This window comes from Vicugna pacos, chromosome 1, assembly GCF_048564905.1.
Source record: "Vicugna pacos chromosome 1, VicPac4, whole genome shotgun sequence".
In the NCBI taxonomy this organism is placed as follows: domain Eukaryota; kingdom Metazoa; phylum Chordata; class Mammalia; order Artiodactyla; family Camelidae; genus Vicugna; species Vicugna pacos.
In genome coordinates, this window is record NC_132987.1 from 18,633,307 (window position 1) to 18,661,244 (window position 27,938).

The 27,938-nt window shown below is 48.8% G+C and overlaps 1 protein-coding gene across 1 annotated transcript; it reads right to left on the reverse strand.

Moving 5' to 3' along the window:
* Positions 1 to 6,038: 6,038 nt before the first annotated feature.
* RBP2 (retinol binding protein 2) lies at positions 6,039 to 27,873 on the reverse strand. Its single transcript, XM_006218016.3, has 4 exons — positions 27,723 to 27,873; positions 14,625 to 14,803; positions 7,869 to 7,970; positions 6,039 to 6,286 (listed from the first exon to the last, which is right to left on the reverse strand). Exons 1-4 carry the CDS (start codon positions 27,793 to 27,795, stop codon positions 6,236 to 6,238), a joined length of 405 nt encoding a protein of 134 aa, XP_006218078.1. The 5' UTR covers positions 27,796 to 27,873; the 3' UTR covers positions 6,039 to 6,235.
* Positions 27,874 to 27,938: the final 65 nt, after the last annotated feature.

A 27,938-nucleotide genomic window follows, 5' to 3' on the forward strand; every position in this document is an offset into this window, starting at 1 on the left:
GTGTGAGAAGTGCCGCAGAGCCGGGGTTCAGAGTCACCCATATCTCACGCTTGCCCGGACACATGTAAGCACACCTGCTAGACCTGTGGTCCAGCCTGTGCGATTGTGATTAGCCAAGGCCCTGGGCTCTGGGGAAGTGTTAGAGAGGCTTCCACTGCTTTTTAAGCTTGAAAGAGTGAACTTTAATAAAAGAAAACATTTCCATTGAGCTTTTAAATACTTAATAGGAGCTAAAAGTAATTAAGGCGAATAAAATAGTTTCGTTTCAATTCAATAAGTGCTTTCTTTTATTAACTTCATCATCCTTCAAGACTGGGATTAAGGTTTGTCTGCACTTGGAAAAGGTCACATTTGCCCAAAGACTGATGAATGTCAGGAGTAAGGCAGCCACAGGCCCTGGGAATGCCAACAGGAGCCTGAGCTCTGTGAGGCTGCATCCAAACCCTGACCCTGCCAAGCCCCCGTTTCCTCCTGTGTAAAGCAAAGTGGGGATGGTACTGCCGTTCAAGGTCGCATTGAGGACTACGAGAGCTACTGTACGTGCACACCACATGGCACAAGGAGGGGTCAGTTGATGATGACCCCCTCCCCTCTTCCCTTTACTTGAGAGATGGCTGGAGTCAGACTGGGAGCTCTTGGAGGGCAGGGCCTGGGGGCTGCTCCCATGAGTGCCCCTCAGTGTGCATTTGCTATCAGACATCTTCCCCTCCTTTCCCTGTGCTGCTCTGCCCTGCAGGGAACTATATTTCCCAGGCTTCCTGGCGGCAGGCTTTGGGCTAGCTTCAACTCATGGGAGCCCAGATGGGAGGTTGGCAAGTGAGAAGAAAGGAAAAGCCAGAGTGTTTCTCCATCTCTTCCTCCCTCTTCTGTTTTGGGGGTGTTTTTTGGTCTCCTCTGATACCCCACCTCACCCCCCAAGGTCCAGCCCTGCCTGGCAGCCTGGCTTCTGATAACCACTTTCCTCCTGATCCCTCTGTCCCTCAGGGTGATACTGGCAGCTTCCTACTAAGTTCCCAGCTGCTTCACATCTCTTACGAGGCTTCTAAACTTTCCCATCTTCTGTGTAAGCAATTCCCTATACTGGATCCCCTCTGTGAAAAACGCCTAGCATGGCTGACAGGAGCAGACTGACTCATCTGTGTCTCCAGCCTCTGACCACGGCAGGGGCTCACTACTCTCCTATTGGCCAAATGCATTTTCTGTTATAATAGTCTTTAAAAAGGTAGCATCTGACCACCTTTTCCAGGCCTTCCCCGTGGTACCCCCTGGCTTTCCCTGACCTTAGCAATCCAGAAGCGTGAGGAGCAACTCAAATGAGGACCAGCCCCGGAAAATCTACCACTAAATCTTGAAAATTCTAGGAAATTCTGTGTAGTTCATTTCTATTTCATTTTCTTAAGCCCCAGCTTCCAATTGGACCTCTACATAACCAGTGTAATCAGTGAGCCCAAATTAAATATTCCCAACCTCTGCCCGTCTAATCAATCACAAATCACACGTGAAAAGAGCCAGTTCAAGTAGAAAAATCAGTTCCGGGAAGTCTGCTCTGACCATCAGTTCTGTCAGAGGCGGGCCCAACCCCTCAGCTGGGAGAATGCAAACCAGTCACCTCCGATGATGTCCTGTCAGCAACAGAATTCGTCTTGAAGGAGACTTTAAGTGAATGTTTATTGGAAAAAAAACAAAAAAACAAAAAAACCACCTGATTTCAGACAACTGAGAAGAAACGGCCTTTGTGGTCTCCTGAACATGCCACTGCAGCGGAACCTGCTGGGGTGGGTCCGGACACGTAGGAAGTGGGAGGGCCACGCCGTCCCTGCCAAGGGCTGCCTTGTCCTGGAGGGTCTCTGCATCTGGAGACAGACCTGCCTGTGTTCAGATTCTGCCTCTGTGACTTACCAGCTGTGGGGTCTTGGGGGAGTGTTGGACCCAGTCTGAGCCTCAGTTTCTTCCTCTGTAAAATGGGCTGTTCTGTCATAGTCCTGGGGAGTGCTCCAGAGCAGACAAGGTACCTAACAAAAGGCCCAGTGTCCTCTCTTTGAACACCAATTAAGGACCCAGGCTAAGCCTACTGAGCTTGTAAATACACCTGCTCTGTGTTGATTTGCGTAGTTGTTTTTAAAGAAACCCTCCTGTGCTTCGGGGTGTATGTGGGGAGAAACAAAACTAGAGAAAGCCCCTGTGTGTGTCTCAGGTGCTGTTGCTCTGGTTGTGGTCTGTGTACCTGGCTGATCAAGGCGGTCACATCTGCTCCTCTTTTCTGCCCTCCCTCACCATGAGTGGGGCTCTGTCCCAAGTCCCTCCTCCCCCTCCCTCCCCCCCACGCCCAGTCCCCTCCCCTCCTCACCCATACTTTCCTCCTCCTTTCCTTTGTTTTCCTGCTCTGTCCTCTCCCTCCTTTCTCTTCTCCTTTCCCTCCCCTCCTCCTCTCATCCCTGGTGTCATCATCACATGCTGGCCTCAAAAGTGTCCGTGGCAGCCTGGCCACTCCTCCTGCCCCAGCAGGGAGGTAAGATGAAGGGGTGACATCTGGCCCTCGGAGGGTGGCAGTGGCAATGGGAGATACAGGTGGGCCTTGCTGTCCTTGCTCTGTCACCTCACGTGCAGCAGGCCTAACCCAAACCCACACCCCTTCGGCAGCCCCCTCCCCTCCACAGCTAAGCCACGTGGAGGCTCCTCCTTCTCCCTCTTCCCCAAACCCACACCAAACTCTTGCCGCACCTCCTCCAACGGCCTCCAGCAACCTTCACCTGGTGCAGGGGCCCCTTCCAGCGCCATCAGGGTCCTCCCTTCCCTCCTGCAACCACTCCCTGGCCCTGCCATGGGTCCCTCACTGCTTCTTCCAAGAACAACTTGTTACAACATCCTCTGAGCAGGTGAACCTGAGTCCCTCTCCCCACCTCCAGCTGTCCTGCCGTTAGTGGCCACAGCATGGTTCCTGGTCCAGGTGTCAGATCACATCACTTGGTGCTCGGAATCCTGCACTGGATCCCATGATCTACCGAGAGCGTCCCAGCAAGGTGGTCACAGCCTACTTCCCTCCACTGAGTAATGACTTTCCCCACCTGGCCTCCGCACTTACCCTCACAGGGCAGATGCCACACTCCCACCATTCCTCAGTCCTCTTTGCCTTTTTCTGCCCCTAGCCTTTGTTCAAGCCACTTCCTTCTCTGCCCTTCCCTGGCGCCATCGCCCACCGCCACCCTCCAGGGTCCCAGTGCCTCCCCTGTCAGGAAGCTGGTCCAGAGAGTGTGACGTCACTTCTCTTACAGGGCTCAGCCACAAGGTGGGGGCTCTGATACGCAGGGTGGAAAGATGTGTGGGCATTTCACCTGACCTTTGGCCACCTGAGGAGATGGGCCAGGATTTTGCTTAAAGGTGCACATTTAAAGTGAATCGTGTTTACCTGAACGGGGTAGGGCTTGTCAGTGTGCTTGTCAAGCACCCGCAGGTGCTCACATGGGGAGCTTGTAATAGCATATTCCTGGACCTGCCCCCGGCCTCTGCATATACAGAGGGTGGTCGGTGATAATGGTATTGACTGTCGTTTCAGTCACAGTGCTAAGATCTTATTCAATTCTGATTACCCCTTACGAATCAGGGTCCAAATTCCTCATTTTGCAGGTGGAGAAACAGAGGCTCAGAGAGGGAGAGTAACTGCCAGACCGTCACACAGCTGGGGAGAGGCGGGGCAGGGTTTGAGCCAAGGGCTGACACCGGAAGTCCAAGCTTGAGCCGCTCTGGAGCGCTGCTTATTTGTGAGCTGGGATTTGCGTGTGACAGGTTCTCTTTAACTTTCAAGATCAGGCTCCCTGGCTTATACGTAACCTTAATCTCTCTCATGACATCCCCCGGAAGCTGGGGTTCTGAAGGTCTGGGAATCTCTCCCATCAAGGTGACCCTTTCCACTCCGTCCCTCAAACAGCCTTGTCAGTACCGAGGGGAAGCATTCCTGTCATGGTTTGGTTTTGAAACAGGCTGAGGGCACAGAAATGGGAGGCAGGAGACTTGCCCTGCCTCATCCACAGTGAGTGCGGGACGGGGAGGCGGGCCCAGCCCCAAGCACCTGTCCTGGCTTTCGAATGGGTACCTCCAATTTGACTTCTTCTGAGTTCAGATGCATCTTTGTTGATAAAGAATGATCAATAGAATGAATACAATCAGCCTTCCACACTATATGTAAACCAATTCAGTTACTTCTCATTTGTGAATGAATACGCTGAGAAAATCCCACCTGGAAAATGGGAGTTTTACATGGTATTTTGTTCTGTCTCACTGAATGCACATGAAGGAATGAGGGTAGTGTTTCCAAAACACCCCGCGAAAGGCCACGCTGCAGGGTGAAGGGGATCCCGAGGTTTAAGGCTTTTCAAGGCTTTAACGACACTCATTCTCACTGTGCATTTCTCAGAAGGGGGTATAGTTCTCAGCATCCCAAAGTTCACTTGAGCAGGAACCTTTTCACAGAGTCTTGAGGGGACTAACATTCCCTAGGATATACTTTGCAAAAGCTAGGATAAAAAATTACTAATAAAAATAACCCTGTACATGTGCAGAATACTTTATAGCTAGTCCCCAGTGACCTTGCTCAATGGGATTTTCTTGAGGAACAAGGAAGAGGGTCATTTGAGGCTGCAGTGGGGGGTCATTCCAGGACACAGGACCTCTGGAGGGGCTCTGGGGAAGCTGAGGACAAAGGGTTCACTTTACCAGTCCCTCTGCTGGGCCCCTGTTCTGCCCAGGAGCCAGGCCTGCACCTCAGGAGGCTCCCCTTCCCCAGCACCCATAGGAGGACCCCCACCTGCCCTAGGTCCCCAGCTGGCATGAGGCCCCCTGGGTACTTCCTTGGACGTAGCATGGTTGTTGGGGAGCACAGCTTGCCGGGAGGCCTGAGTCCTGCCGCTAGTCACAAGGGCTTGAGCCTGGCCTTGGGTCATGTGGGCAGATTATAGCCTCTCTCTCCATCCTCAATCCCATTTAGGACGTTAGGGATCAGTGTTCATTCCAAGCATACCAGAGGGTGCTAATGCCAGGTGTTGCCCCTTCTGGGGTGAACCTACTTTACAGAGGCTATGTCTGCCTAATGGTGAGACTCCAGGCCCTGCTGCAGAGGTAGGAGGAGATGACTTTGACCTGCAGTGCCTTCCCAGGACCTCATGAATGAGCCACCATGCATCCATCCCTATAACCACTCTGCTGTTCCAGGTGCACTAGTCCATTTGTGTACCTAGCAGGAAAATACAGTGCTGCTCAGAGTAGCAACCCTAATGTTCTGGAAGCATCAGGAGACCTTGGAGGTACTGGCCTATCGCTACTTAGCATCCACTCATCTGGACCCCCGGGGTTGTGGAGGGAGTAACTCCACGTAATGACCAGAGCTAGTAGGGACCACACACTTCCCATGCACCAGGTCCTGTTCCAGGAACTTTGTACATATCAACTTGCTCAATCCTCACAGTAACGCAGTGGAGGAGATGCTATTTTTGTCTTCTCCATTTTATAGAAGCGAAAAACAAGGATAGAGATGCCAAATGATGGTCACCCAGCTAAGAAGTGGAGCAGCAGGACTTGAACCCAGGCCATCTGGCAGTGTTTGGTGACCCCTCTGCAGGGGTGCCAGTCTACCCAGGGCTGAAGGGCAAAGGGCTGGCCTGGACCAGAGCAGCTGGTATGGTAGCCCTGCACAGACCTTCAGAGGTAGCTCTATCCAGGCTGCTCATGCAAACTGGAAGACATGTGCTTCTTAAAATAGAATCTTGGAGAAATAAATGTGTTATCCAAAAAAATGAATCTCAAACAGGCAATGTCCAAAAATTAGTAGGGATGCTGTGCTGGCCAGAGAATACAACCCCCCTACACTAACACAAACAAACAAACAAACAAACAAAGCTAAACTAAAAAGCAAAAGCATAAGCCACACAGAAAACCGCCATGTGGGCAATCATTTCTTCTGCTTGGGGATAAAACTGACAGTTCTAGAAATAAAGGGAGATAGATGAAAGGGTTTCAAAGTATGGGAGTGATTTTTGTTTATTCGTTTAATGCCAGCTTCCAAGGAAGGAAGGATATGTCTGTCACTGTTACACACATGTTCTGTTTAAAACCCATCCAGATGCCTTAATGGGCTCTATCAGGAGTGGGAGGGTCCCCTCGGCTGCTTCCCAAGCCAGTCGGGGAACTCTTTACAGAGAGTGGGGAGTGGGGAGCACATGCTCAGTAGGCCCCTCTCTGGCCATTACTTCTTCTTGAACACTTGACGGCACACCTGGTCGCCACACCTCAGCTCCTGCAACATCAGAAAGCAGGTGAGTGACTAACAGACCAGGCCCTCCTTCTGCACACCCCAGCCCTCTTGGTGTCTGTGAGTTGGGAGGGAGGGGAGCTGGAATAAAGAACACAATTAGTCATTCTGGGCAAAGTGTGTCTCAGAGACCCAATCAGCTGGCATGCCCTGCAGGTAGCCGTAATTCGATTTTGACACTTGAATTGAGCTTGAACAACTATAAAAATGAAAAATGCAAGGAAATTACTCTCTTGGGCGGGATTTCTCCCACTCTCGTGATTAAAGCAACATCGCCTAATTTCTAAAAGGCAGCGACGCCACGAAGAAGGGAAGCATCTAGTGGGGAATGTTTGGAAGGCAGGGGCCTGGGAAGGTGTTGGCTGGTGAGCTGTCCCTCCACCCTGTGGATATCCTGGCCTCTGGTGATTAGGATGTTGGTGGGTGGTGGCACAGGCCATGGCAGGGAGCGGGCTGCAGAAGGGCTCCCCCAGGCCTGCCTGGGCAGACAGGATGCTGCCTTTCATCTGGATGCACGGAGGCCCCAGGTCTTATCTGCATCTTGTGACCCTTTAAAGGAGGGAGGAGAGAAAAAAAATGAGTGTGGGGACAGCCACAAACATCACTGCAGTTCTCAATGGATCCATTGTCTTGCCACGGGGACCACTGTGGCTTATACTACAATTAAAAAAAAAATCCATCATCCAAACCAGAACAGGTAGGAAAATTATCAGTGGAAAACACCGTGAATGCCTTCTATTTATCATCAGTTGACCTCACCTAAAGATCTCAGGTGAGGCAAGGCTGGCTCCGAAGGGCAACCTGTGACCAGAATACTGACACTAGAGCCAGGTACCTGTCTGACTCCACAGGTGAATGAATGAATGAATAAATGGAGAGCCATTCATAGAATGAGCCATTCATTTAACAAATGAGTAACTGAATGCATGAAGGTGTGAAGGATTTTTCACTATTTGACTGCTGGACACATCCATTGTCTTAAAGATTGAAGAGTGAAAAATTAAGCTGTCTAGACAGACTTTATTCAAGGATATCAGCAATTATGTTCCTTCTGCTCTGTTCTAGTGCCACATTGACCTAAAATATTTTGGGATCAGGTGAGCATGCCTTATGGTAAGAAGCCTGTGCCTGTGGTCTACAGGCATCTCCCAGGCCCGGCTGCCCCCAGGGCATCCCGCCCCTAGTGCAGCCCCTCTCCTCCCAGGCTCACAGAACCGAGCAGGCCCAGTCTCCCTCTCCTCCAGGGCATCTTAAGTGTCTGCCTCGCATTTCTCCCCTGCTGGTCTTTAACAGGTTCCCTGCATTTCTCCTTGGATTGCAGCTTCCTAGCTCAGCATTTTGAACTTTCGTTTTAATTGCAGCCATTCACAGAAAGAGCCATATAGATTTCCTCCTGGAGTTCCCTGAGCCAGGCAGGAATGGCTTTCTGACTATATGACCACATGCCTTTGGCTGGAGCTAAGGGGAGGAGGGCAAGGCCATTTTTCTTGTCAAAGCGCCTGGCTAGCTGAACCGACAGTTTGGTGTAAGCACGCTGGAGGGGAGCTCGGCGGACCCTGGGACTTACCAGGTACAGCTTGTCCCCCTCCACCCACTGCTTCCAGCCACGGTTCTCCTTTTCCCCCTTCTGCACGCAGACAAGGGCATCACCTTCCCAGATGACCAGCGTCTGCAATGACAGGTTTCCGGGCAAATCAAATGTATGGTCTTTTTTTTTTTCCACCCTCTTTTCCCCTCTTCTTTCTTTCTTTTTCTTTCTTTTTTTTTATTGGATGTACTAGAGATTGAACCTAGGACCTTGTGCATGCTAAGCATGAGCTCTGCCACTGAACTATACCCGCCCTTCAAATCAAATGTATGGTCCTGATTGGGACTGAACACACGTAAAGCTGCAGTTTCTGCAGCCTTTCCCGGGCTCCTGCTTGCCCGCAGAGCGGAGCCCTCAGCCACAGTCATGCCAAGATCCCCCCAGTCTCATTTTTCACATGCAGCCTCCATTCCAGCCACACAGGCTTGTCATGGCTGGTTCTGTTCTCTTTGAAAGCCTTCTCTTCCATTTTACCATGTGGTAAAGACAGCATCCCAGATCAGTGGGAGAAGAGATGGTGGATTTAACTATGTCCCCATGTAAAATTTCTGGAAGGGAAAAATACCCCAAAGTCAATAGATAAATAACAAATGGGGAAAAATAACTGTACCACATATCAGATAAACCTGATTTCCTTATCTACAAGAGCTCCTGCAAATCAGTAAGGAAAAGATCATTAATCTAGTAGGAAATTCAACACAGGACACCAAACCAATGGCTGGCAAGGAAAAAACAAAAACTTAGCAGATGGCTTTTAAACATAAGAAAAGATATTCAGTCTTACTCACATGCAAATTAAGACTTTGTGTTTAAGATACAATTCAGTCTATAGTCAAGGATTGGAGATACATACCGATAACACACCGAGTTGGAGCAGGTGCAGAGATGGCTGGACCCTCAGACAGGGCCGGTGGGCATATAAATTGATAAGAATCTTTTTGCAGGGCAATTTTACATTACCTTTCAAAATGTAACATGATGTACACTCTTTGACCTAGAAATTCTACTTCTGGGACTACTCTCTGCAGGAATGACATTGTGAGGACTGCTCATTGTCGGGCAATAACAAAGGCAGGGAAGCCACCTTCCCTGCAGGGGGCTGTGTGAATGGCTCCAAAGCCAGCTTTGTCGTTCAGAACCAGGAGGTGGAACTTCTCCGGGCCCTGGGCTTACCCTGGGCAGCAGTGCCGACCAGTTAGTAGCACTGGGGAGGCTGCAGCAACGCAGAGCTTGTGCTGGACAACAGGTCGAGCTGACCAGCAGGTTGGAGAAAAAAGGCTGAACCGCAGGAGGCTCAAACCCCTTATGCTAAATTCACATCTTTACATATTACACACCCACCCCAACTCCTCCTCCTGGCCCCCCTTTTCTCTCACTCAGGAGCATCTGTACTGTCTCTTGGTGGTCCTCAGGGCCACCCACCTCTGTGAGATGGCAGTGAGACGACGCGGCTCCCATCCAGGCCGTGGTGGTGCGTGGGTGCTGCCCTTCCTCACAGATGACCCTGAGGTGAGCGGGGTTTCTTCCACGCATGTGCAAACCCTATTATGCCTCTATGAACAATATTTAAAAAATTTTTTTCTTGATGTATTTATTTTTTTTTAATAGAGTCTATTTTTTTAGAGCAGTTTAGAGCAGAACTGAGTAGAAAACAGAGTTCACACATATTATGTAAAGGACCAGACGTTTGTTTTCCTGGGTATCTGGCAAACCGACTTGCTGATAAATGGACCTGCGGTCTTTTTTATTCACTGTCCTTTGCACCTTCGGATCTGTTTTTGGTACAAATCTGTTTTCTATGGATTGTTAAGTCTACCTATTTCTAAAATAATATTTGACCTTGACCACATTATATATTTTATGTACAGTTTTATTCCTCCTTATTTTACTCCTCAGCCCGTTGCAGTGTTTGTTACAGCAAAGGCCTGAAAGCCTCATAAATTCCGTCAGTGGGCGGCTGGTTAAATGTGGAGGGGTTCGTCCCTGCTCTGCGGCCCCTGAAAGGAGGGGCAGCTCTAACTTACGGAGAAGAGCAGGCTCTGGAGCTCACAGTTCAAGTTAAAAAACAAGGAGTGGAGGAAGGGTATAGCCCAGTGTTAGAGCATGTGCTTAGCACGCACAAGGTCCTGGGTTCAATACCCAGTATTTCCATGAAAATAAATAAGTAAATAAACCTAATTACTCCCCTCCTCCAAAAAAAGAAAAGCCAAAAAAAAAAAAAAGAAAGATTAAAAAAAAACAAACAGCAAGGAGCAGGGCCATGTGCATAAAAGAAGGGGGTGGGGATGTACCTGTATGTTTGCACATGTTCTCTGCAAGGAGATAAAAGAACCCTTAATAGTGACTGTCCCTGGGGAGGGAACTGAGGGCCTGGGGGCCAGGATAGGAAGGAAATCTCACTTTTTCATGTTTAAATTTTTTCAATTATGTGTATGTATTAATATTTCCCAAGTCAATTTAACAACAAAATTCTACATGTTTTCTAAAGAAAGTATGTCTCTTACTCCTTTAGAGTCATCCTAAGCCTCACATTATTATTTTTAAAAATTTTAATGGGGGTACAGGGGATAGTGTTGGTAAGGCACTAGATGGTAACTATCTACCTACCTGTCTGCTTCCTCAGGAGGTTGTGAAAACCCCCAAGTGTCCATCGACAGATGAATGGATAAAGAAGTTGTGGTACATACACACACACAATGGAATACTGCTCAGCCATAAAAGAGAATGAAATAATGCCATTCGTAGCAACATGGATGGATCTAGAGATTATCATATTAATTGAAGTAAGTCAGACAGAGAAGGACAAATATCGTATGATATCACTGACATGTGGAATCTAAAAAAAAAAATGACACAGACTTATTTACAAAATAGAAAGAGACTCACAGACATAGAAAACAAATTTGTGGTTACCAGGGGGAAAAGGGAGGGAGGGGAAGGATAAATTAGGAGTGAAGGAACTATTAACATGTTAAAACCCTCCCCTGCACATCTGTCCTGTAAGAGTTAGTCCAGCCTCCTGCAGCACCCACGCTCCCCTCTGGCAACCCCTGAGATGGGGGTTCCCCTGGGGGAGGCTGGCTCCCCTCTCATGGCTCCTCCCGAAGTCACAATGACATTATTGGCTCTAACTGCCATCATTGATACCTGCTTTTCCCTGCCATTATTTTTTTCAACTGAGATGTAATTCTCATAATAAAATTCAGTCTCTTATATAGCATATTTGTTTTGAGTATATTCACAAGGTTGTAAGACCATCACCACTAATTAAATCCGGAACATGTCCATCACCCCCCTCCAAAGAAACCCCATACCTGTTAACAGTCACACCCATGGCGACCACTTTCTGTCTCTGTGGTTTGCCTATTCTGGATGCTTTGTATGAATGACACAACATGTGGCCCTCCGTGGCTGGCTTCTGTCACTTAGCATAATGTTTTGCAAGTTCATCCATGTCATAGTATGTAGCAGTACTTTGTTCCTTTTTATGGCTGCATAATGTTTTGTGGCACAAACATCAGTGGCCTCTTTTAAATTTCATTTTACTTTGGGGCACTTGGGTATTTTTGAAGTGGCTTTAAAACCCCTGAGAAACAAGTCAGGGTAGGAAGCTAGGAACGCAGGAAAGAAGATGCGTAGGAAGGAAGCAGGGGGTCCCTGGGCTCCTCGTGGAAGAGTCAACCCCATAATCAATGTGGTTTCATGGATCCTGCACCGGGATGGCACAGACCTGGGCACCACGGGGCCCCGGAGGGCCTCTGCTGCACCCCTAACCCCTCCTCCAAACTGCTGACAGGAAGGTTTTCAGAGGGGCTCCTGAAGGAGACCAAGGAGTTGAGAAGCGGCTCCCTGGAGAATGAGAGCATGAGCGAGTAGAGGAGTGATATGTACACATGCAAATGCCCATGCGCAGAAAGACACAATCCGTGTGTGTGCTCAGTGCGCCACCAAGTGTGGGAGCCAGGAATTCATCAGAGAGACTCACCACTCCCTGCTGTGCCTCCCCTGCTGAAGCACTGCAGTCAAGTTACAGGAAGCAGGTAGTGCCGAGGGCACCTGCTCTGTGTTGTGATTCTCATGGGAACAGCCCTTGGCTGGAGGCTGGGTACTCTCTGGGTACTCTCAGCCCCCACCAGTCTCGTGTTTGTGTGTGTGTGTGTGTGTGTGTGTCTGTCTGTGTATTAGCCTTTTAGCTCTGGCTTTTTGCTTCAGGCAAAGCAGAGACCAGACGGGGAAAAGGGGATTATCTCTCTCTGCAGGGCTAAGAGCTGATCCTGGAGAGAGAGTGGGACTTGGGGGGAAGGGAGGGGAGAGGCAGAAGGGGAGGTGTTAACAGAATGAATCTTTGAAGGGTCAGGACAGGTCAAAAGGACATGATTTATTTTAGCAAGAGTGAGTTCTCTCCCATCAAAGACGATCAAAGAATGAGTCAGAGAGGACAGGCCGGCTTTTCAACAGCCCACACCCAAAACTGAGAAGCAAGGGCAAAATGAATCGTGTTGAGCTGATTAGGTTAGAACAGCAGAGGGATGCAAAAGCTCTGAGACAGACTTCCCTATCAGCTCTGGGGTCTGATGGATTGACCCTGCAGCCACTAGGTTCAGAAAAGCCTCGCAGATCCATCTGCCCCGCGGGTAAGGATTCCACAAGGGGCCAGGAGCTTAGGCTCTCCTGCCAAGACCGCTCTGATGGAAGCATTTCCAAAGTGCTTTCCATTTCCTACTTTGCTTTAGCAAGGAGCGCTTAACATCATTCAATCCTGACTCGGTGGCTGAGATTCTCAATGGTGCTGGACAACTTGGTTGAGAAATAAAATGTATCCTGCTCTTTTGGCTTTGGAGTCATTATCAGAGAACAAGGATAGCTCTTCCTTCTCACCCTAGGAAGGAGCCAGAGCTCTTGTCCCTTCCTTTGGGGCAAGAGTTGAGTCAGAGTTTGAAGGAGCTCCTGGAAGCATCAGAGAAGAGTGGGGGGAGGGTCCTCCTTCCTTGTGGCACTCTGAGGGGCTGGCTGTCTGCGGGGGCGAGAGCACGGATGCCTGGGCACAGGATCCTCAGTCCGGCCCTCCTCAGCTTGGGAGCCAGGGCAGAGGTCCTGGGGCTGGGTTGGCATAAAGGGAGTGGGTGCTCCGAGGGTTCAAGCTGCCCATTCTCAGGTAAACTGCATGGCTTGCCCTGGACTGTGCAATCCCCAGGGTTCCTGTGTGATGCTAAGACTGGGGAACCCTTAGGTATGGCTGAGGTTGGATTTCTCCCTATTCCTGTTTATGGGGACTGACCAAATGTAATTGGATTTGGGAAACCGAAGACATAGCACTGACAGTGAACACTGCGACTATCAGAGGCTGGGCTGTGATACCACAAGGAGACGCAGGAGGAGAGGGGGACCCGCTGTGAGCCCCGCCTTCCCGCCCCACTTCCCCCTGCTGCTGCCATTCTCTGTCTTATTTACAAAGAGCCCCTCTGGGCTGGGGCCTGCCTCTTCTGCAGACTCCTATTCTCAGGCTTGGTGACCGCTCCCCACGCTGCACTCAGAGCTGTCTGCTTGCTTTCAGGGGCCTCCCTGTATCCAAACCGTTCAAGCAGCTAGAAGCCTGCTGGCCTTTTAACGCACAGAAGATTTCCTCCATTATGTCCTGTGAGTTAAGGCGAGGCTGAGACAGGAGCCACAAGCTTGCCAGAGATTTCTCTAAGTTACCAGGGTTGAAGAAACTCTGACTTCATTTCATCTACTGATTTTTGGGTGCGATTTGCATTGCATTTGTGAAATAAAATTCCTATTTTATGGCAAGGCAAGAACAAATTTAGACATAAAAAATTCTCCTCTGCCCTTCGGCCTCCTCTCTCCCCGCACTGTGCATTCTGTATCTGCATTATTCTTTGACCAAACTTCCCCCATCTGCAGGAATACCTGCACAGCCGTACGGAGCAACGTTCTCCGAGCCTCAACAAGAAAACTCCTTAAAAAGGTAACATTCTTCTTGATTTTGTAAGGGATCACATGACCCACCAGGATGGCACTTAGATCTGGATTATGTAAATTGTCACTAATACATCATCTGATGCACAGCCCACTGTCTCAAAACAATTTACAAAACTGTGCCTTGATTTCTAATAGAGGGATCAGGTCTCAGAGCTTTCTGAGATGCTCTTCCTGGGTTATAGTCCTCAAATTTGGCCCTAATAAAATTCTCCATTTCTTTCTTAGATCGACTGATTAAATTTTGTCGATGCATTTAAAAAATTAAATCAGTTGGGGTCATCTGAAATTGAGATAGTTCATATAAAAACATTAGCTCTCAACATCTCTTGAAAAAAAAAAATTCTAGCAATGTGAGACCCCAGTCTTCATGTCAGTGCTTGACTGGTGCTTTAGCCCCGGGATAGAACCATGCGCTCCAGCTGACACCATCACTGTCCACCCTCTGGTTCCACCCGGCCCTCTTCACTTTGCCTGCCAGGCCCATGTCAGTCTGTGAGTCAGCTTCCTACCCCAGATCCTGGAGAGGTCAGCATCCCTTAATGTTTCTTTGGCCGATAAACTTCATGCAGAGCCAGACTGCCTCTTCCCACTAAACTTTAAGTAACCGCTTATTGCCAACATCACTAAGTCCATTCTGGTCCCCTTCTCCTGAGGGCCTCCCAGGTTGTTTCTGTCATCTTTTTTCATTGTGAAGCGCAACAGCCAGCCCCTGCACCAAGAGCGTGTGAGTGAAAACGCCACTGGGGTCAGTACCTTAACATTCCGGTTGTCCAGACCCTTTGTGTACTCGTCAAACTCCACCCCGACCGTGAAATCTACGTTATAGTTACGGAACGTGCTGTTGGTTTTTGTCTTGAAATTATCGCCGTCTTGCTCGATGATCTTGGTCTGAATCAGATGGACGGCGATCTTGCGGGTGGCAAAATCAATATCTGTTGGCAAAGGGAGTGGTGGATGTTATGGTGTGTTCGGCCAGACTCATTCATTTCTCTAACAAGGTCAGACATTCAGGACCAGAGACATGGGTCTCAGGCAGGCCACCTTTCTTTGCTTAAGTGGGAAGCAAGGGTTGTCTTGCATGTGGCCGTTTTGGATATCTCTGTCAACTGTTGGGAAACCTAGGGTTTCTGGGCACCTCCTCAGGAGCCCTGATGGGAGTGGGGAGGTAGCAGGCAGGGCTCACCCTGAACTGCAAATCCCCACTGTGCATGCGTACACACACACACACACACACATGCACACACCCCTCCACCACAGCAGCCCCCATTCTATTTGACATATTGGTTTCCTCCTAAGAGTCTGCTAAACAGAAGACTTTATGGTTTAAAAGGAAAGACACTGTTTAAAAACAATCAGTCTAGATCATAGGTAAAGACAGAATTCTGTTAATGTCCATAGCAGGGCGGTATATGTACAAACTTCCATTTTGGGGGGAGGGGTGGTAATTAGATTTGTTTATTTATTTAGTGGAGGTACTGGGGATTGAGCCCAGGACTCCAGGCATGCTAAGCACATGCTCTACCACTGAGCTGTACCCTCCCCGCTAAGCTTCCATTTTTACAGCAGACTGGGGAGCTGTTCTTCTAGAAGAAGCTATTTTGCCTTCTTCATGGCCCCCCAGCACAGCTCAGGCATATTCCAGACACTTAACAAACACTTGCTCAGAGATTTCTTTTGCTGTTTTTAAGGAAAAGATGAATAATTATTTGTATTTTTATCATGAGAAACTTCAAACAAACCAAAGTACAGGGGAAAGTACAAGGAGCCGAGCACACTCATCACCCAGGTTCAACAATTATCAAAGTTTTGCTCCATTCACTCTGCTTACATCTTTTCTTTGCCTTGACATTTTAAAGGGAATCTTTTTTTTTAATTGAAGTATAGTCAGTTTACAATGTGTCCTCAATTTCTGGTGTACAGCATATTCTTTCAGTCATACATATGCATACATTCCTTTTCATATTCTTTTCCATTATAGGTGACTACAGGATACTGACTATAGTTCTCTGTGCTATATAGTAAAAGCTTGTTTATCTGTTTTATATATAGTAGTTAGTTCAAAGGTAATCTTATTCATTTCTTAGAGACTGTTTAGTGAGTAAAAGGGAGCATGCCTTTCAACAGAGTGTTTCATTTCCTCAGCTCTGCATTTTACAGCAAGAAGCTAAGTGCTGAGCCCACCACCTCCTGCTAACCTCTGGTTGTGCATAAATTGTCCCCCAAGCCAAAATGTCACTGTCTGGTGGAACAGATGTAGAAACAGAGGATAGTTCTGAAGCTACTAAATTTCTCTCCTTGCTACGAACGTCTTTAAGCTTTTGGTCTCTTCCCAGATTGTATTTGACATTTGACCCCCTTTATGCCTGTGAATTCTCCAGATGACTTTGGATGCCAATCTAAATCTTTGTTTTTTAGAAGTCAGTCTGTAAGATTTCAAAAATACTGAGATTGAGTCTATCATAACCCAAGGTAAGAATGACCTGAGGAGGAAGGACAGTTCAGAGTCACTGAGCGCTGTTTCTCGGAGAATTCCAGCCCCATCTGTGGTAGGTAGGTGAGTAAGCTTCACACTGTGTTGTCCGGTGGGGGAGAAATACCACTGAGCCCATGAGGAGGACCAGCAGCTCCCAACAGTTCATGGAGCTCCTGTCAATTTAGAGAATGGACGTCTCCGATGGTCACATCCCCACACCTTCTGCTGCCCTGCCATGGTAGCCAAGCATCATTCCACCCACCCTCTCTCCCCATTTCCTTGCTGACTCATTTCTTTCTGAATCCCTCTTTGGTCACTATCACTTTCCTTTTCCCAAAAGACCAAGAAGAAGCCCAGGCTGGACCACAACAGAATCCAGGGAGGATCCTGGATGGTTTTTTGGATCCTAAAATGTATAAAGGCTGCTTTTACCATAAGGGAAAAATTTCAAGTAATATCAGGCAGCCCAGAAGGTAAAAGCCTTACCTGTATCCTAAGTTGAAAAGAGAAATAGGTTTAAATTGGCATGAGCTGGTACGTGAATGCCAGTGCCTTGCTCAGCTATTGTTCACGACTATTGGTTGAGAACCTTTCATGTCTGAGAATTCACCAGTGGGTCCCAGAGCTGGCCACTGATCAAGATCATCTGGGAAGATGTAAGAAGTACAGATTTCTGGGCCTTATCTCAGACCCAGAATTTCTGGGTGGTTTTAGACCTTTCCTCATCGGCAGCTGTTTGGAGGAAGACTTCAATAGTTTAAGAAATTTGAGAGTCACTATTTAAGCACCTACTGCTCGTGTCATAGGGGATGACACGGAGGCCCAGAGAGGTTAGTGACTTGTCTCAATGTACACAGTTGAAAAAACAATCACAAAGTTTCGATAATTGGATGGATGCACAGAAGATCAAGTTGGGAGACCAAAACAGTGGTTTTGACCTTGAGTAACCAAGGTAGAGCCAAGAAAGTAAAGAAAGAATTTTATGGAGGAACATAGGAGCTAGGTTTTAGGTAAGGTGACCCCGGGGCCATGCTGTGTGGACCCATGGTAATATTTGGGGTGATAGTAAAGACATACTTTGGAATGAATCAGGAATGGTGCCCCATGGTGGAACCTCCCTTGGGAAACTTCACTCACTTCATTCTCCCAAGAAAACCACGAGATAAGTACTATCTCCATTTTACCAATGAGGAACCCATGTCACTGCCATGAGTTATAATCCCCAAAATTCTTAAAAAGCAGGGGCAGTGCTCATGGTCAATTAAGTTTGGGAGATGAGGAATTAAATCCAGGCTCATTGTTGCACTGAAGAGGTTCACAGAGCCTTTCATCTGGGAAAGATGCTTTGTGACTCTAAGAGCAGGATGCAGGATGCAGCCTTTCCCAATCTTCTGGGGACACAGAACCCTCCATGGTGGGACATCCAGCTGGCCAAGGGTTCCACAGGACACAATACACAAAGGGCTGACAAAACCCCTTCTGAGACATCTCTCTCTGTCACCTGGGCCCTGCAATTACAGAAATGTCTCCTGTTTAATTTTTTTCCCTTTAAGGCAACTGCTGGCCTGTTTGGAAAGGAAAAGACTAGCAGGCCCAAGTAATCAAGTATTTCTGACCTAAAAATGAATCCTTCCATAAAATTGCTAAAAAGCTGCAAAAAAAAAAAAAAGTCACCCCCACTCCAGTTGGTATCAACACATGCTCATCTTAGGCAGAGGCTGACATGTCACACTCTAATTCGCGTGTCTCTCCTTCTGCCCCAGAAACACAGCCTAATGAGCCAGGTGACGCCTGTGTGTCTAACTTCGGTCCCATCACCGGACACTAGGGTCCAGATCTGGAAGCAGCAGAGAGCAGTGGCCGGATGTGGGACTATTATTAACGGCATCAGGCTATTTGGAGGATTAAATGTGATGGTATCTGTGAAGAGGTCTTCCCAGGGGCTGGTGACTTATGGTAACAGCCCCATAAATGGGAGCTGTTGGTATCCTCATAATTAGCCCTCTGATCTCACAGGCTGGCTTCCTTGGAGTCCTCTGCATTTTCTGGGATGCTCCCTGTATATCTGCTCCCTGAATCCCCGCCCCTCTCCTCCCAATCCTGGCCATGACTTCTTGAGTGTTCTGCCCTCTCTTGCCTCCTTCCTCACCTGCTTTCCAGGCCACGTGTTTTCACCCTCCCTGCTCCCAAGACACAACCTGGCATTTTCCTCTGACTTTTTCATGGGGTTTATTGTTCTCATCTCCAAAGTCTCACCTCTATGGGGACAAGGACAATGTTGCCTCTTTGCTCTGTGTCCCCATAGAACCAGGTCCAGGGCTGGGCACACAGTAGGAGCTCAGAATACACCTGTGGATTGGTTAACGTGGGCACTGTGGTCTAGGACAGTGCTTCTCTCAGTGAGGCCCCTGGGCCGGCACCACCACAGCATGGGGGAAGCTCTCAGGAAAGTGAATTCTGGGATCCACCCTAGCCCTCCTGCAGGGGGTTGGGCACTTCTTGTTTTTACAAGCCTTCAAGCAATTCTGTGTGTGGCTCAGTTTAGAACACCTGGTATAAAAAAGCACGGGTCAGATCTGGGTATAAATCCTGGCCCTGATTTCCTAGCTGTGTGACTTCAGAGAAGTCTCTTTCCCTTTCTGAGCCTCAGTTTCTCACAGTAAATTGGGGAAAGAGTGCTCATCTCATAGGGTTATTTATGTAAGGATTCAGTTTAAATGATGGTAAAATGCTTTGCACAGTGCCGAGGAGCTGGTGGGTATTTGATGCATGTTGGCCTCCACCCCTTGGCCTTTTCTGCTCTGGTCAAACTGGCCAGATCAGCATTCAGTCTGGAGTGAAATATTCGGGTCCTATTTACGCATCTCCACAGCCACCTGCCACTCCAAGCCGTCCAAGGGTCCTGGACTCTGAAGGGACAGTCAGAACAGTGGCTGATCCGCTCCCTCCTCACATAGCCCTGACCTGTCACGCAGGCGTTTCATCCAGCCTGGTCAAACCTCTCATGTGGACCAGTTCCCTCGCTCCATCGTTTGACCAAAGGGTAGAAACAACTTCAGTTCCTGCTCTAGCCCTCTGAGCTTAGTGAGGTCCACGCTGTGCTAAACCACACCTGAGCCACAGTTAGGAGGTGAGGAAAGAAATCATAGGTCATGTGCTATCCAGATGAAACAAAGGGAGGGTACCAGGCAAAACTCCAGTTGACCCTTGAATGACATGATTTGAACTGCAGAGGTCCACTTACATGTGGGTATTTTTCATTAATAACCATAAAACTACACCACCTGTGGTTGGTTAAATCTGCAGATGCAGAGCTGTAGATCTGGAGGAACCGCGTATATATGGAGGGCTAACCATAAATTACATGTGCATTTTCGACTGCACGATGGGTCAGCACCCCTAATGCTCTTCCCTGACCCCCATTGTTCAAGGGTCAACTGTACTAAGGAAGAATTGGGGATTACAGAGAAACTTAGAACTCTAAATTTAAGCAGTCCTCAGAAAGCAAGTCTATTTTTACTCCACAAATGTGGAAATCCAAGCCCAGAGAATTTAAGTGACCTGTTTAGAATTACCCAGCTAGGATAGCGCTCCTGACAGGTTGCCTACAAATATGTTCTGTTTATTTATCATTCACAATTAAGTCTCCTCTAACACATTGTTGCTTGTTCCTCATTGCTTAGAGAGGTAGATAACAGCTAAAAATGTCTATTGCTGAGAGAACTGGTTTGTCCTGGCAACACCACCCGCAGTCAATCTTTCTGGCCAGAGCCAGGGAATCTTACTAGGAGTTCTATGCAGATTGAATTAAGCATTGTTTCTTCTCCGGATTGAAAAATGGCTTGGCCTCTTGGTCACCCTTTACCATGTGCACAGGCTAGTTAATCATGTCACCTCTGCTCCACCGAGCGGAAGGGAACCAACATTCTGTTGGTGCATTTCGTGGTATTTCTAATCAAAAGGAAAGGTTTAACTGCAGTGGTCGAATACAGAGGCATACACATAAAGATTCTAAAACCACTTCTTGGAATTTTGCAGGGAAAATTATTTTCCTCATACGGTATTTTAACACCAGGGTTATCAAATATGTTTGATCTGCTTTCCTGGATTAAAGGTATCTCCAAGCCTGATTTATAGCCAGGTGAAATGAATTTCTATCTCAGAGGAAAAGGTCCAAAGGCAAGCTATTTCTGAATAATATATATGGCTTGTAGCTGCTGCAGAAGGGGGGAAAAAACCTAACAACACTGAAGTGACTTTATTAAACCATACTTTTCATAACTGCATTTTGAACAATGCAAGCCATAAAGTTGAAATATGAGTGTGCTCCTCAACGCTAAAACGCTTTGTAATGTGCTTGTGGAAAAAGCTAAAGTTGTAGGCTAAAAGGGCAGGCGTGCTTTGTAAATTAAAGAACAGACATGCACACGTATTCATCACATGAAATCTGAGACCTCTTCCAAGTGCAGCGGCCATGGGCTTTGAACCTGGACTCCTTAACTCACAAATCATCAGCACTCAGGCAACTGTGAGAAGCAGAGTGCAAAGGCAATCTTCTGCATCTTTCCATGCCATTTCCTCCCCTGGATAACACGAGGGAGGAACTGGACTTGCCGTGCCTGCCTCTTCCTCTCTCACCTTCACGGATGTCTCTGAATATGTTCAGAATTTTTCCTCAGCCAGCAGAGGCGGGCTAGAGACCCTGGGATGCCTCCCTGCTCCCCTGTACTTTTCACCTCCCCACCTACAGTCTAGTGCTCGCCACTGGGGTGGGGGTCAGAGTGGAGGGGCTGCCGGAACACGTAAGGGGAGACCCATAGGAAGGGACCAAACTTACCTTCACCGGGGCTTTTCCCACCACAGCACTGTCCCTGTTTGAAAGTCCAACCAGATGCCACACAGTTAAAGGAAAGACTTTGGCAAGTGTATAACTTCACAGATTTGTGAGCCCTAACAGTAATCCAAATGTAGTGAAACTGACTCCTCCTTGGGTCAGCATTGATTTCTACCCAGGGACTCAGAGTGACTCCCTTGCATTATTTCTGAGGGTCCTGCCTGTCTACTTTGGAGGTTCCCAACCTGAGGAACTCTGCTCAGAATGAAGCTCCCCCTCCCCTAACCTCACACTTAGTACCCACACCTGGAAAACTGCACTGACCACTGCTTGGGGGTTAGAAGCAGACAGACTGGGCTCCTGTCTGAGCAACACCATTTTCCAGCCACAAGTGACCCCAGGAAAGTTCCTCCACTTCTCTGGCCTTCAGATTCCTCGCTCCTTAAAATGGCAGGCATTCCTTTTGCTTTATCCATGACGATACCCTGAGCTCCAGATCGTCTATCAAGATGCCAATTTTAATATTCCACTTAGATGTGTCATGGGCATCTGAAATCAAATATGAAAATCTGAAGTCTTAATGCACTCCCCCGTGCCCAGCACCTTGGTCCAAACTCACTCCTCCCCGTGTCTTGCCACTGTCAGCCAATGGGGTCACCGTCTCCCAGCTATTCGGGCCTAAGCCTGGGGGCCATCCTCACTTCTTCCATGTCCTCTACCTTCTCATCCATCTGCAAGCCCTGTCGGCTTTATCTCCAAAATATACATTGAATCTGTCCTCTGTTCTCCAGCCCCTGGCACTGCTCCCATCAGAGCCACCATCATTTCTAGCCTGAACAACCCAGCAGACTCCTTAGCGGGCCTCCCTGTTTCCAGTCTTGCCCTCCTGTGAAGCATCCTCCACACTGTACCCACAGTGATCCTTAAAGAATGTAAGCAAGGTGGATTAAGTCTGCCCATCATAAGGCCGGACCTTCCCCTGTGTTCACCACACCCCCAGCACACCAGCCTTCTGTATGTTTCTTAAACACACCCAGAGCCTTCACACTCACTGTCCCCTGTGGCGGGAACAACTCTTCTCAGCGTTCAAGCCTCACCTCCCGTGTCACCTCCTCAGACAGCCTTCCCTGACCACCCATCCCTTTCCATGCAATAATTCCTTTTTATTTCCTATAAAGCACTTACCACTACCTGAAATCATCTTAAACTATTACCCTCTCTCTCTTCCGCTAGCAAGCACACTCCATGGGGGGCATGGAACTTGCTGCCTCGTGTACTACCCTGTCACCAATGCCTGGAGCACTTCTAGACATGTGGTAGGTGCTCAGTACATTTGGTGAAAACTGAATTACATGAAACAATGCGTATAAAGCTTGTGATAGCAGATGCTTCTCATGGCATGAGAATCATTTGTGCATGTGCTCACCTCTGATGCTAGACTGTGGCTCCTAACAGCCAGGACAGGATTTTCAACATGGTGGGTTACCAGGAAATATTTCCTGGCAAAGACCACTCAGGTGGGAGCTGCCTCATTTCAGCCTCTGAGGTCAACACCTTCTTGTGGAATTTTCTAGAGACCCACTAGGACATTTTGCAGTGGCCCCTGCTCTCCTGAGTCTGTGCACGTTCATTTCAGTGAAAAGCTGGTCTTCGTAGAAGATGATCCTCATCTTTTGTGAATTAAGACTGGGATTTTTCCATTGTAAAATGACTATAACTCAATTAAAAATGTGAAAACAAACAAAAAACAAAGACTGGGGTTTTTCCTAATGTTTACAATTTATGGAATCAAAATTTCCTAAAAGATGTCTAAATTTAACGTTACCTGAGCACTTTTAGAACACGCGCCTTCTGTTACACATCCCTGTCTCCCCGATTCAAGTTACATGGTGGTGTGTCATTTTCTAGGCTCGCTCCCCTCCTCTTCGCCACTCAGTCACAAATCTGGTCTGCTTCCTGCTCTGGACCACCCCCTGGCCGCCCTTCTTGGCACTGCGCTTGCATCTTCCCGGGCCACTGCAACCACTTCATTAGTTCTCTGACATCTCTGCGCATCTGTTCACGCCCTGGCTGTCAGAGTGAGTGCTCGCGGCCTCTCTTCCTGGGACCCTCCCCTCGTATGACGTCCTCGGGTGATGTTCACACACGGCGGCACACCGCTTTAAGATCCGGCGCTGCACCTTTCTGACTCTTCTTCCCACCCCCTCCCTCTTTTGCACTCCCTGGCAATTCAGCTTCCTGCGCCCCCGCCCACACACATCCTTACTGGCCTGAACTTGGCACATACTGTCAACCCTGTGTGGAGCACTCCTCTCCTTCCTTCAAAACCCCACTTGGAAGTACTCAGGAAGTCTTCAATGACCGACATGTCTATTGTAACTGCCTCCACCACCACCACCACACACACACTTAAATTATGCACATTTCAGCTATGACATCCATCTAGACTGCAGAGTGATCACCACCACAAGTCTAGTTACCATCCGTCACCACACTGTGCACATACCTCCTGCTACTGTTGTCCTCTTGTCACTGTAGCCCTTCCAAGCCCAAGGGACGGAACCACCCACTGTCCCATCTGTGGCAGATTATACTTTCTTAAATGGCTGCAACTCCACCTCTCATCCTACATGCTGTTCTTACAACGTTTGGAGAGGAAGGGTCTAGGCACCGTCCTCTTGAATGCGGGTGGGCTCGTGACCGCTTCACCCAATAGAAGAGAAGAGAAGGAATGCCGTGTGATTTCTGAGTCTGGGTCATAACAGGTCATTCAGCTGCTGCCTCCTCTCTCTTTGGACACAGCCAGAGTGCTCTGAGGAGACCCAGGCCATGTGGGACACCACATGTGGACACAGGCAATACCCTCAGCCCCGGAAGAGGGCTCAGCTGCTGGCTGGCACCAACGGTGGGCACAGGAGCAAGGAAGCCTTCGGGATGGCTCTGGCCCCAGTCTAGCTGAGCCTGGTCAGCTCCTAGAACTGTGAGACACCATCATAAAATCACTGTATATAATAAAATCAAGCCACCACATTTTGAGGGTGATCTGTCGCACTGTCTTGGGAAACAGGAACCCAGTTGGTACACAGCTATAACCTGACTGTCTGAGCCCCTCGAGAACAGAGACAGAGCCTGGCCTGCCTCAGATGGCGCCATCCCTCGCTTCCACGGGTGACATCTAAAGGTTTGGTAGAGAAGTTGAATGATTTCTCCCATGTCTGTGCAGGGCTGCCCTCACCCCCGAATGGACTCCCCCAGTGTTCTGCCAGAGCACGGGGACCTCACTTTTAGATCTGCCCTCCCCCAGCTGCCCTTTAAATTGAAGACGGCTCCTGCACTCCCCGACCCCACCCGAAGGAGGATCTCAGGACGGGACAGATTCCTCCAGGTGGAAGAGTTCCCCAGCTGCTTTCCTCACTGTTAAGAAAGACTCTAGGGCCTCGAGAAACACCAGGTGTCTGAGAAGGCAGAGAAGAGGTACCATTGACCCTTGGCCCCTACTCTCTGAATTGCTGATGACTTTGATAATTTGGGGCAAACCCAAAGGTTGCTGTGACATGTGTCATTCTGCCGAGGCTGGCAGCCAAGTTGTGTGGGGAGGCTGCATGTGGAGCAAGTCACTGGCTGGTGACAAAGCCAGTTTGCTGCCCAGACCTACATCTCGACAGGGGTATCTCCTTCCTACGGAACCAGCCACCAGACCCACAGAGAAAGCCACCTCCCAGTGCTTGGGATTGATGTCTGAGAAAGGGATGGCTCCTTGGCAGGGAATGGAATTATATTTAGTGATATTTCCATATCTGGGGATTTGGGAAGATCCCCACATACGTTCTTCACAAATGCTTTGTGCCCCAGCGGGCGAGGAAGGGAAACTTCACTGACTTGTCAATGTTGACAAAACAACCCCCGTCTGGCAGGGTGGATATGGAGGAAATTGTACAGATCTGCTGAGTTGTCTTTAGCAGATTTAATTGTGGGTCCAGCCCCACTCAGCTGCTTCCAGCTGAGCCCTTGAGACCTGTCTTCAGTCACTGCCAGTGCCTGCCTGCCCCACTTGTGTCCCCACTGTGGGCAGGCGGGAGGGGTCAGGTGTCCTGTCTCCATGGTGGGAGGAGGACGCTGGCTGAGGCGTTTCTGCACAAAACATCATGGATTCAAGCTGGGGCAAGTCCCTGGGGGCGCTGGGACACAGTGGGCCATCGGCAGCTGGGCAGACCACGGCACCAAGCACATCCACGTTCTGGGTTTAGTTAGTGCCACTTCCTATGGTATTAACCTTCATCGGGAAAGCGTGAGCCTGTCCCTGTACACTGCAAGTACAAAGAGGTCAAGCCATTTGCTTATTAAAGTGAAATTGATGTAGGATGATGTTGAATTAGAAGTTGTGACTGAAGCTCTAAGAGACAATAGGTGTCTGACACCAAAGAGAACGGGAAAGACTACTCACCCCAAAACCGTCTAGACAGAGTCATCCAGACATCCCATTCACAACCCAAGCAGCCCTCATCCACAGCGATGGTGGAAATTGGCGTGAAAGAGTCCAGAAGGAGGCAGGTTTTAGAAAGAGGAGCTTTTGGAGAGAGCTGACAGTGTGCCCTGCATCCTAGCATCCCCCCAGAGGGAGAGGCGAGGGTACCAGGAGTGCTTGCCTCTCCCCTTAAGCCTAGAAAGAGGCGCTCCAGGCACAGCTGCACCCTGAAGGCCCTGTGCAGGCCCACCCTGCACAGCTGAAAACTGAAACTTGACTTTTCACCTGAAGTCACCATAGGACTTTTCATTATTTATTTTATTTCATTTATTTTATTTTCTTATTGGCGGCATTGGGGATTGAACCCAGGACCTCATGCATGCTAAGCATGCACTATACCACTGAGCTATACCCTCCCCCCTTGATTATTTAAGATAAGCAGGAAAAGACACAAAATTGCTTTCTGATTATATTCCCTGAGTCTGGCTTGATCAGCTTACGGCTGAAAGCTTGCAACCCCCAAAGAGCTCTCCTTAAAGTGTTTTTAATTGTTCAAATCAACCACCACATCCAACATGACCTGGAGAAATAGGCAAGACTGGTGTTATTATCTCCATTTGGCAGATGAGGAGGCTGGTGTAGAAAGGTGAAAAAACTCCTTCAAGGTCAGAGAGCACACCCCCGCTGGCCCTCTGGCTTGGTGTCTTCCTCTGTGTGATTTTGTTCAGAATGCTATCTGGTTCTGAGTTCAGCTCCAGAGCATCTCCCCATGGTTAGAAGCAGGATTCCATTTCCAGCCTCCCTCAGGGTACTAAAAGCAGGGACACCAGGGTCAGGACTCTGGTAGGAGGACTTTGCCTCCTTCCTCCACTGCCAAGTACATTGGTAAAATTCTGGTAGCTGAGAGGGAAAAAAAAAAGCTATTCAGTATTGGAAATGGTCTAAAGAACAAGAAGAAAGTGCCAGTCTCCGTAAATTGCAAAACATGTCACATGAGCTCTCTTTGCTCCTTCACATGGTAGAAATTCATCCAACTAGAAGGGAATTGAACAGAAAAACCCATGATTCCCATTCTTTTCTTTTTTTTTGATTTTTTTAAAAATGGAGGTTCGGGGGATCGAACCCAGGACTTCACGTGTGCTAAGTGTGCACTCTACCACTAAGCTCTACCCGCTCTCCCATGATTCCTGTTCTTGGTGAGACATCATCACATCCGAATTACCAGGCCTCCAACCCTGCCCACAGCCATTTTTCTCACGCTTTGCGAGGGAAGTTCCAGCTGGGAACGCCTCATGCGGAGGGATCTAAAGCGGGCGAAGGTGGTCAGGCGGCTGTCGGGATGACTGAGGACAGGCAGGCAAGGGGCCTCGTCCTGGCCCATGATAGCTGCCTCGCAAGTGAGGTCTCCTCTGTGGGCCCAGTTCCTCCAGGTTCGTGTGTTTCCTGACAGCCCCCCAGGAGACTCAACTCAGGACACAAACTGATGGGAACCCCTGGCCTGGGGTCTAGTTCAGAAGTCAGGTGAGCAGTGAGTTGTTTGAGCTACACGACGAAAGCCTTTCCTGGCTTTCAGTGGGCCTGACTGTCTCTAGGCTGAGAGATTTGTCAGGCACTCCTTTCCTGCCTCCCCACTACGTGACCAACACAAGAGCAAGGTAGGGGTCATCTGTGCACAATAGCGGGCCCAACTGGTCGTCGGAGAGATGGTGATCGTGAGGCAGAGGAGCTACTGCAATTTCCTCTTAAGTCTGGCTCTCCTCATGTGTGCACGTGTGTGCACGTGTGTGCGTGCAAGTTGTGCACGTGTGTGCATGCCTATCCTCTATTTGGTGAATCTTTTCTGTGTGCCATGTACTGTGCTAAGGACATTCTAGACTTAGTCTCATTTATTATTGTTTCCAATTCACCAATGAAGAATCTGAACCTGGGAGAATGAGTATGAGTTGCCTGCTATCACACAGCTGGGGACTGAGAGGTGAGGCTTGCACACGGGCCTGTGGGATCCCACAGAGGCAGGAGGATCAGACCCCAATCCTTCGGACGTTGCCCGCCCTCCCCCAGCCCCGGTCTCCCCCTTACCCAGGGCCTTCATGTAGCCTTCAAAGTTGTCATTACTCTCCATCTCCCAGGTTCCATTCTGGTCCCTCGTCATGGTGGTGGCCTCTGGTTACCGTGGGTGTGTGGCAGGTGTCAAGGAGCAGGCTGCAGGGCGAACGGGTTAGAATGCGCTCCTTTTATAGTCTGGCAGACCAGGTTTATGGCTTTGAAGATAACAAGCTCAAAGTTCACAAGCAC